Genomic DNA, 10866 nt, shown 5'->3' with positions numbered 1-10866 from the left:
CCGTGACAGGTCCATACGAAAGAGGCTGAACCTTTTTACAGTCAGTCCCACGAGTTTGGCCAAGACAGTGAGCAGCGATTAGTGGCTTTGGAGTAAAGCAAAAAGAGAGAAAACTACTTTTCCCAGCAGCGCATTAAACCGGTGAGACGTCCGGTCCGACCAGCAACCCGGAAGTGTGAACTGCGAAGTGGAAGCCAGAAATATTTTGCCAGCTGGCTAACGTCAACTACAATGTGGTTTCTAACACTAACAGTAAGATTGTTTGATCATTTATTTGTTTCGAAAAACCATTACAAATCGGATGGTTTCGCATCGTGACACCGACGAGTATAGTAGATGAGGGATTTCTTCTGCGATGGTGAAGCAACACCAGCAGTCGGACTGGAGTCGAACTCGCTAACCAGGTTGTTGAAACTGGTCCAAACTACGCGATATACAAACCTTTCCGTCCAGTCAACACGTGTTTTTATTGAAGCTTTTTAGTGGGCAGATATATTTTGCACATTGATATAGAAGTGACGATTGCCTTCCCGTGTGCAAGCAGAATTTATAAAGCGACAATATGTTTCTATGTTAAGTGTCGCGTCAGCTGAAAGCTTTACTTAAATAACAAGAGGAGCATTGACCCTACAGGTTAGAATAATGGACGCTATCCTTCTTGGATGGGAAACCAAACACACCAACCCTTTGGCGTATAAACTACCGAACGAGACCTTCTATTATGATGAGTAACCTCAGTTTACTTCCCCGTTAAAATGATGCATCTTGTGTCATCGTGTCTTTTTATGAGTCATCAGTTACAGGTGCATCGCCGGCTCTACCAAACTCCTCCTGAGACTATCATATATGTCGGGCAAAACATCCCTCGTGTGTATGTTTTAATGTCTTATTTTTTATTACAAGGATCTCCTAGTTATAACACGATTGCAGATTTATTCTGAAGTACAGCGGGTTGAAAATTTGACTACCAGCTTACCTGCTGGACTGTAGAACGATAACGCCTGACGCCAGCCAAACTGATAACCGTTGTCTTCATTCTTGTTCTACCAGTGCCCGTCTGTGCATTTTGACAGATGGAGACGTTTTGGTTCTGATAGTGATGCAACTGTTTGACAAATGGTGATGTTATGACGATTAAGTCATGGTTCTGATGGTGATGGCATGGTTCTGATGGTGATGTCATGGTGATGTCGTGATTGTGACGGTGATGTCGTGTTTTTGTTGGTGATGTCGTAGTGGCGGTAATGATCTGGTTGTGATGCTGATGCTCTTGAAGTTTCGCTGTGATGCCGGTGTTGACATGATGGTGTTGATGCTGGTGGGGATATGGTGGTGTTGCTGTGGATGCTGATGGTGAAATGATGGTGTTACAGCTGATGCTGGTGGGGATATGGTGGTGGTGATATGTATGTTTGTGTGCCTGCTGGTAGTGATATGTGTTGGTGGGGACATGATGGTACTGGTGTTGCTATGATGGTGCTGGTGGTGACATGATGGTGTTGGTGGTGATATGAAAGTGTTGGCTGGTTTATGAGAGTGATATGATGGTGTTGGTGGTGTTATGATGGTGTAATTATGGTGATATGATGATGTTGGTGGTGACATGATGGTGCTGGGGGTGATATGATGATGGTGATATGATGGGTTTGATGGTGATATGATGGTGTTATTATGGTGATATGATGGTGTTGGTGGTGATATGATGGTGTTGGGGGTGATATGATGATGGTGATATGATGGTGTTGGGGGTGATATGATGATGGTGTTGGGGTTGATATGATGTTGGAGACATGATGGTGATATGATGGTGTTGGGGGTGGTTTGATGTTGGAGACATGATGGTGATATGATGGTGTTGGGGGTGATTTGATGGTGGAGACATGATGGTGATATGATGGTGTTGGGGGTGGTTTGATGGTGGAGACATGATGGTGATATGATGGTGTTGGGGGTGATTTGATGGTGGAGACATGATGGTGATATGATGGTGTTGGGGGTGATGTGATGGTGGAGACATGATGGTGATATGATGGTGTTGGGGGTGATTTGATGGTGGAGACATGATGGTGATATGATGGTGTAGGGGGTGATTTGATGGTGGAGACATGATGGTGATATGATGGGGTTGGTGGTGATATGATGATGGTGTTGGGGGTGATATGATGGTGTTGGTGGTGATATGATGGTGGAGACATGATGGTGATATGATGGTGGAGACATGATGGTGATATGATGGTGTCGTACCCTGCAGCTGCTGAGCCCTGCGTTGCCTTAGTGCCAGAGCCCGCGTCCCCGGGGGCCCGCCGCCATGGCGCTCATCGAGGGGGTGGGAGATGAGGTCACCCTGCTGTTTGGGCTCCTGCTGGTCCTGATGGTGCTGGTCCTGGCCTGGGCCTCCACCCACACCGCTGAAACCGCAGAGAGCATCTTCAGCCCCCCCACCGCTGCCAGCGCCAGCTCCTCTCTGGAACAGCACGCCGCCCTTGCCACCACCGCCACCACCGTCTCCTCCGACGCTGGCTCACAGACTCTGGCCCCGCCTCCCGGAGAGGAGGGCAAGACGGACGGCGTGGAGGGGGATAGGAGTGCGGGAGGGGGAAATGGCGGAGAAGGAGGAGGAGCAGATGCCGCCGGAGAGGGGGATGAGGCGGGGGAGGACGGAGGAGAGAGGAGCGTGTTGGGAGACGGGCTGAGGCGTAGAGAGGCAGTCGCCACACCAGAGGCAGGCGGGGAGGGCCAAGGGCAGAGGAACATGGTGGTCCGCCTGAAGTTCCTCAACGACACGGAGAGGCTGGCCCAAGTTGAGCCCCAGGACACTATCGGATACATCAAACGGTACCGCAGCCACTCTACACACTGTACCCTGCTGTACTCGCGCTACTAAACTCTCTAATGCAATACTATACGCTGTAATACAATAGTATTCACTGCAGCATTCAGTTGCTCTCTAATGCAATACTAGACCCTGCAGTACTCACACCGCTATTCTCTAATGCAAAGCTATTCCCTGCAGTACTCACAATAATATACTCTCTAATGCAATACCAGAGCCTGCAGTACTCGCACCACTATTCTCTCCAATACAATACTGTAACCTGCAGTACACACTACTATGCTCTCTATTGCAATACTATACTGCTATACAATACTATACTCTAATACAATACTATAATATTTTATACAATATAGAATACTATATAATACATTATGTTTTATACTAGTGTATAAAACAATACTATACCCTTCAATAAAAATATTATACCATCTACATTACACTATAATCTGTAGAACTCACACTACTGTACTATCTAATACAATGCTATATTCTGCAGTATTCTCATTTCAAATAATGTAGTCTGTGATCCTCTCACTTCAAATAGTCTAGCCTCCAATCTTCTTCCCTCATTTAAAGTCTCCTCTGCTATCCTCTCTGAGGCCGGACTCAGTTGTCCTCCCCTTGTCTTCGTCTCCAGGCTCCCTCTTGTTCACCTCCCCTTTAACTTCCCTAGTTTCCCAGCAACAAGGAAATGCCCAGGCAGACAGGATAAGCAAAGATTGTTGCAAACTAGATAACTCCAGTTTGTGATTAGGGTCTTTAGAGATACAACTTTGTTTTTATTATAACATTTAGTCACTTAGCAGAAGCTGTTATCTAGAGCATCGCCAAGTGATTGACTAACAATTGAATTTGGAATAAACACTTGTCACAGAGGTGTCGCCTGAGGACAAACACCGGCGTCGCTCACAGGTAGGAACTAAGCTCGTGAGGATGGCACAAATTGAACGTGGACCACATAGGCATATATACAGTTGTCTTCACTAGTTTAGACAACTACCTGTGCCCTGGTGCATACAAGCAGACCCATAATTAGTGTGTTAGGAGCCACACCTGTGTTTCTCTTAACGTGACGCCTCTGTGAAAAAGGGTCTCTTGAACAAGGATCGACCTGACCGCCATTTCCCCCCCTCCCCCTCCCCCACCAGGACATACTTCGCGGGCCAGGAGCACCAGGTGCGGCTCATCTACCAGGGCCAGCTGCTGCAGAACGACGCCCAGACGCTGGCCTCCCTCAACCTGGCCCACAACTGCGTGCTCCACTGCCACATCTCCCAGCATGCAGCGCGCAGCACGCCGGTGGGAGCCCCCCCCACCCACCAGGTTCAGGTGGCGCTCAACGTGGGCAGCCTGATGGTGCCCCTGTTCCTGCTCATGCTGTCGGTGCTGTGGTACTGCCAGATCCAGTACCGGCACTTCTTCACCGCGCCCGCCACCGCCTCCCTGGTGGGTGTCACCATCTTCTTCAGCCTGGTGGCGTTCAGCGTCTACCGCCGCTGAAGGCCACACCCCCTCCCTCCCTTAAAGACGTGCCCATCCCCATGAAGTCACATGCCTTCTCCTTCCCTCAAGCCTCGCCCCCTCCCTCAAGCCCCACCCACATAACAGGCTCCTCCACATCAAGCTACACCCCAGGCTCCATGAAGCCACGCCCCCTACCTGCTCTCAGCCAATGCCTCCCGCAATTCTCTCGCGCTAGCTAGCTAGGCTGCTTTCTACTTTGCTATAAATGCATCTTTGCCTGTTTGCCGTAATGCAGAAGAACGCACGCAGGAGCGGCTGCGCTATGACCCAAACCAACTTCCTGTATCCTGACCTTAGCCCCGCCTCCGCAGCCCCACACCTCTGACCTTGTGGACCTCTGAGCTCCAGAGAGAAAGACTGCTCCGGCTTGCCGTTAAGAGTCTGCTTGCCCCCCCCCCCCCCTATTTGCTACGCTGGACGGTATTCGAGGGGAGACGTTGCCGTGACGACTGAGCTGGAGAGATTAGCGTTTTTGTTTGGTTTATTTAGATGATTACAGTTGACTCATGGTGCCTGGTGTCGCTGCCTGTGTCGTCCAGCCCAGACCGGGCTGGCATGTAAGCACAGGAGCATTTCTGTCTGTCTTTCTGTCCATCAGTCTGCTCACTAATTGATGAACACCCCCGCACACCCCTCTCCACAACTCCCCTGTCTGTCTCTCTCTCTCTCTCTCTCATTGATACTAGGATAATCTACAGAGGGACTGTTTGTCTGCCATTATGGAAGTGTAAAATCTTTAGTGTAAAATAACACTTTTGAAGAAAAATTAGTTATATTAAATATTTCTTTTATTTATACTTGTCGTCTTTGCTTTTTTGTCATGTAACCGCCAAACATTGGATATTTTCCAAATAGAAACAAATAATCGAGGAGTGTTTGATTATAGCATGGTGGTTGACTGGGACCGGTTGTGCCTACTCTCCCAGAATCCCATGGGGCGGGAAGTCGTCGTTTAGTGACATCACACGTGCGCGGGTTCACCCGTGGACTGTAATTGATAGGGTTAGTCTAACCAGTGGACTGTACCAAAAACATCCAGGGGAACACTCCCACTGGTGGTACCACTTTGGGGCAGAGGTCAGCTGCAGGTCCGAGCACAGCACTCTGTAGTATATAAGACAATAATAGTTTGTTTCATCAATAGCATAATGAGGTGTAGAATTACAAATTAAAAGTCTGTACATCCCTGGTAGTGGATACTCCCTGTTGGAAGGCCATTTTGGGTCTCTTCCCAATTGTCAACAGACCAGCGCCTACGGGCGCTCCTACTAAACACACGTTATGCGTAATGGGCAAAGTCTATTCGACCTTCAGCAGACGCTTTTATCCAAAGTGACTTACATGGAGGGGATCGCGAATGTCTTTCCGTGCTGGTGCAGCCAACCTATAATCAAGCAGAAAAGAATCGACCATTAAAAACATTCATAACTTGTAGAAATTTTTTTTGAAATTTTTCGCTCAAATTCCTTATTTTTTTAACGTTCGTTGTAGAAATATAATACTGGCTAGTAAAGCTTGAGGCATTGAAACTAAACTGCTTGTAGAACCTACAAGCAGTTTATGTTGACGAACCTGCCCGTTGTGAGGTAGAAGTAGGTCCTACTGTGGTATATGTGGTCGCCACAGGGTGGCAGTGCAGTCCAAACAGTCTAATAGTTGACGGGTTATTATCTTAGATCCATAAAGGGCACAGTTTGGGTCAATAATCAATTGACAAAAGTGTAAATGCTGTGTATAAAATTGACTGGTAAAGTCAGAGTGTGTGCGTGTCTGTCTGTGTGTTTTTTAACACGTTTAATTTGTTAAAAAGTGTATGTTTGGCCGACAAGTGTGTGACTTAAATGTGAAAGGAAAAGGTATTTTCACAACACCTGTGTGACCGCAGGTTTCATGGATCAGAGGGTAAAAAAAAAAAACCCTATGACACTTATAGCTTCTGGTTTCTGAGATTCAAACGATAGCTAAACACATTATGTTCACATGGGGGCTGTTCTTGGGGGGCCTCAAAATCATTGGAAGTAGGATATGAACATAATCAATATGCATCTCTCTTTCTATATATCTATATGGATGTGTGTGTGTGTTTCATTTAGCTGTGTGTGTGTGTGTGTGTGTGTTTGTGTGTGTGTGTGTGTGTGTGTGTGTGTGTGTGTGTGTGTGTGTGTGTGCGTGTGTGAAGGTATGAAAGTGTGCATGTGTGTGTTGTAAACAATCTGATAGCTGTAACGGGAAGTGGATCACTGTGTGGTTTCGTCTCCTCCAGTTCTGAGTACACCGTGCCACACCACAGCTCAGCAGACACGCCACCAACCACAACAAGGGGATCAAAACTCCTTCCAGTTAACCCTGTGTTATCTTAGAGACCTTGAACCTAGACCCCCGTCTGGACCGTAGTCCTCCCCCCTAGACCCCAGTCTGGACCGTAGTCCTCCCCCCTAGACCCCAGTCTGGACCGTAGTCCTCCCCCCTAGACCCCAGTCTGGACAATAGTCTTCCCCCCTAGACCCCAGTCTGGACCGTAGTCCTCCCCCCTAGACCCCAATCTGGACCGTAGTCCTCCCCCCTAGACCCCAGTCTGGACCGTAGTCCTCCCCCCTAGACCCCAATCTGGACCGTAGTCCTCCCCCCTAGACCCCAGTCTGGACCGTAGTCCTCCCCCCTAGACCCCAGTCTGGACCGTAGTCCTCCCCCCTAGACCCCATTCTGGACCATAGTCCTCCCCCCTAGACCCCAGTCTGGACCGTAGTCCTCCCCCCTAGACCCCAGTCTGGACCGTAGTCCTCCCCCCTAGACCCCAGTCTGGACCATAGTCCTCCCCCCTAGACCCCAGTCTGGAACGTAGTCCTCCCCCCTAGACCCCAGTCTGGACCGTAGTCCTCCCCCCTAGACCCCAGTCTGGACCGTAGTCCTCCCCCCTAGACCCCAGTCTGGACCGTAGTCCTCCCCCCTAGACCCCAGTCTGGACCATAGTCCTCCCCCCTAGACCCAAGTCTGGAACATAGTCCTCCCCCCTAGACCCCAGTCTGGACTGTAGTCCTCCCCCCTAGACCCCAGTCTGGACCGTAGTCCTCCCCCCTAGACCCCAGTCTGGACCGTAGTCCTCCCCCCTAGACCCCAGTCTGGACCATAGTCCTCCCCCCTAGACCCCAGTCTGGACCATAGTCCTCCCCCCTAGACCCCAGTCTGGACCGTAGAGCTCCAGACCTGCCTCAAGGTCAATTCCACTGTGGTATAAGCATGAATTGTGTTTTGTTTTTAAACACGGCAGTACCATTGAAGAATATGGAATCGTGTCACCTTTTAAAAAAATCTTTTATTCTCAGATCATCAAACTTTTTGAACAAAAAAGGTTTGGTTTTGTTTGGCTTTGTACAAGTGGCAGCATTCAGATATTATGGGATACGTCTTGACACAGCCTACATTCATATGTACATTTACATTTTGGAACCTAAAAGACACTTTTAAGTAATACATAGACCCTTTCATGTTTTTAGATGTCCAGCAATATATACATAATGAACCTAAAACACTAGAGACTTTGAGAACCAAGATGAGTTCACAACTAAACAGAGCGGGACCAGAGGTTCCTCTATTCGTCTATCCCAATTTGACCATGTCCACAGTCACACAAACAACAGTGTCAGTGTTAACCTGCACCAGAGAAGCCTGTCGCTGAATAGACTATGTTGGCCCGGAGGTCAAGAGAGAAGGGGACTGTCCTGAAAGGGTTTAAAGTGACAGAGTGTGGGTGTTGTCCGGGTCCGATGGCATGGAGGCCCGCGACAGAGGGGCTTTATTGCTGAGGTTACTGAGTGGACGCGTGGGCGGCCAACACCGGTACGCCTGGAGAACCCTCACCATGTCCTTCTGGAACCGCACCCCCACAAAGGCGTAGAGGAAGGGATTGATGCACGCATGCACATAGGCCAGGCTCTTCAGGACCTGCCCCACGATGTCAAGGCGCTTGATCTGGTCGCAGTTGGCCATGGTCACGTTGTTGGCCAGTGTGGCCTCCAGCATCAGGCTGCAGTTGTACGGCATCTTGGAGAGGACAAACACCGCCACCACCACCAGGATGACGCGCATGGCCTTGTGCTTGCCAAAGTTGCGGGCCTTCAGAAGAGTGTAGACGATCATGGAGTAACAGAACACCATGATGATGAAGGGCAGGCAGAAACCCATAATAATCTGAACAGCCAGTACCAGGACCTTGATTCTGTTCTCATTCCCTCCAGGGAACACCATCCTGCAGAACTTTGTGTCCTCATATTTCTTGATGTTGGAGAAGATAAACTCTGGGAGGGCCAGGAGCAGAGCCAGCAGCCACACAACACCGCAAACCAGCTTGCTGTAGCAGAGCCGCTGGCTTTTGGAGTTCTGTGCGCTGGTCGTCTTTACGATCACCACGTAGCGGTCTGCGCTGATGCAGGTGAGCAGCATTGTGCTGCTGAACAGGTTGATCTTGTACAGGGCTGAGTTGACCCTGCAGAGGCCCAGGCCGAAGGTCCAACCCTGTCCAGCCTCTGTCGCCCAGAGGGGCAGCGTGCCCAGGAAGAGCAGGTCGGCCACAGCCAGATTCAGTAGGTACACGTCCGTCATGGTCTTTAGACGCTGGCGGAGGTGAAGGAAGGTCCACACCACCATCAGGTTGCCAAGCCCACCCACCACGGCGATGGTCCAGTAGAGGGGGGGTTCATACTGGGCTCTAAAGACTCTGGCGGCGAAGCGGTCACAGTAAATCTCTGAGTAATCCCAGTCTTCGTCTGTTGTAGTGATGGAGGCATAGTCCATGGTTGATGTCACCATGGACGTATAGTCCAGAGTAGAAGAATCCTGGGGAAACAGGAATAACACAGACTGCCGTTTAAAATCATCCAGACAAAGAGATAATCAGATGGTAAAGAGTGGAGACACTGGGACAGGTTAGTGTAGTGGCTAGTTACTTCTAGGAACAAAAAAAAAGGTACTGGGTTAGATTTCCATGGCTTGCAATATACCAGTAATCATCTAGAGCCTAACCCCTTCATGTGAATTTAAAAAGTGACCGCTCTTAGCAAACATTTACTAAGGGGTATCAATAAGAAATCATTTGGTTTCCTACCTGGATCGCCCAAACTGTGCTCATTTCAGCAGTTGATGTCATCTTTGAAGAAAGATGTGAACAAGCTCGGAGTGAGGGGGGATACCCAAAGATATTTTGATATTTCCACTTTACAAAACAAAAATGCAATTAAGTCACAAAGTGCATCCTCTTATCAATGTCCTTGATTAGGCTTTCATGCAGAGTGTGAGTGAATAAGCACATGAATAATGACAGTAAAGTTGGACCAAAACATTACTATTGCACCAATAATATGTATTGTTTTTATATATTATATATAAATGTGAACATATAAAGGGTACACTTACGTTTGAGCTGAGCAGGCATATGTCAGAAGTAGAGTTTGCGGTGTGTGATACTCGTGTTGCTGACTTAGAGAAGTCTGAGAGTCTAAAGTCTGAGGGTAGACTGGGGAGGGAACTGTGGTTATACACTAAGGTGACGTTGTGGGTGGAAGACAAAAGTAGAAGTATCTCACGCTACCTGCCCCCCTTCAGACTCTGACGTATCACTACTGTGATTTAGTAATTTAGCCATAGTAGCACTTTGGCCCTAGGGGCCTCACAGGGTCTGTAAGCAGCATGGAGGGGGCTAGGCATCCTGCTCAAGGACGCCTGTTAGGTAGAAGGGGTGATTGGGGTTTGAACCCAGACCTTTTTAAGGCCATCTGCCCTTTTCCTCTAGAGCATCTTCTTATGCTATTCTCCTATTTCTTTTTTTGCATATTCTCTTCATCGTCTTAAAACATATTATTTATCTTTGACATATTCTATATCTTCTTGCTCATGCTTCAATGATCTATGATCGTGTTTAACTTATGTGTCATTTGATCTATCTTCAACATATTCTGTATCTTCAACGATTTATATTAACTATCTTCAGCATATTATATTATGTATCTTCAACACAATATATTATGTATCTTCAGCGTATAATTTTTTGTATCTTCAGCATATTATATTTTGTATCTTCAACATTGACAGTGTGCCAACAGTAGCTGTGTTCGAAATCGTTCCCTATTCACTCACTCACTATTTCCTATATAGTGTTCCCTATATAGTGTTCGACACTACGCTGAACATTTCTAAGAGTAACATGTAGGGAACATCGTATGTTCACTCAAATTTGGGGTATTTTATGTCCACTGTATAGTGAATGAAATAAACCACTGAGAATTCGGACACCACTACAAAATGGCGAGCACCCTATAGTGCAATATATCTGTGATAGGGAACGATTTCACAAGCGAGTGTGTACCTGATGACGTACAACGACCAAACCAGCTCCACAGGTGCTCTGAGTGAAACTAGGAGGCGGCATCGTGACCTGGGGTGAAGATAAGCTTGTAGATTTTGATAACTTCTCTATATTCAGAGATGAAGGGAACGGTACCTCTCTATTATGT

At 48.0% G+C, this 10866-nt stretch overlaps 2 protein-coding genes across 3 annotated transcripts; one reads left to right on the top strand and one right to left on the bottom strand.

Annotated features, from left to right (window-relative positions):
• Nucleotides 1–163: 163 nt before the first annotated feature.
• Nucleotides 164–5157, top strand: tmub1 (transmembrane and ubiquitin-like domain containing 1). The gene is made up of 3 exons (XM_079750768.1): nt 164–252; nt 2252–2835; nt 3985–5157. The coding sequence occupies exons 2-3, from the start codon at nt 2309–2311 to the stop codon at nt 4334–4336; spliced, it is 879 nt and encodes a 292-aa protein (XP_079606894.1). The 5' UTR covers nt 164–252; nt 2252–2308; the 3' UTR covers nt 4337–5157.
• Nucleotides 5158–7655: 2498 nt separating this feature from the next.
• ccr9a (chemokine (C-C motif) receptor 9a) lies at nt 7656–9851 on the bottom strand. Of its 2 annotated transcripts, none has more exons than XM_079750863.1 (3): nt 9770–9851; nt 9462–9569; nt 7656–9193 (listed from the first exon to the last, which is right to left on the bottom strand). In XM_079750863.1, the coding sequence occupies exons 2-3, from the start codon at nt 9501–9503 to the stop codon at nt 8090–8092; spliced, it is 1146 nt and encodes a 381-aa protein (XP_079606989.1). In that variant the 5' UTR covers nt 9504–9569; nt 9770–9851; the 3' UTR covers nt 7656–8089. The 2 variants fall into 2 exon arrangements, with proteins under 2 accessions (XP_079606989.1, XP_079606990.1); XM_079750864.1 differs by having other exon boundaries at nt 9462–9503; nt 9770–9819.
• Between the last annotated feature and the right edge of the window lie 1015 nt (nt 9852–10866).

This window comes from Pollachius pollachius (assembly GCF_949987615.1).
Source record: "Pollachius pollachius genome assembly, chromosome: 14".
NCBI classification, from domain to species: Eukaryota; Metazoa; Chordata; class Actinopteri; order Gadiformes; family Gadidae; genus Pollachius; species Pollachius pollachius.
Note: the sequence above shows the minus strand (reverse complement) of the source record. Positions and strands in the feature narration are given on the sequence as shown.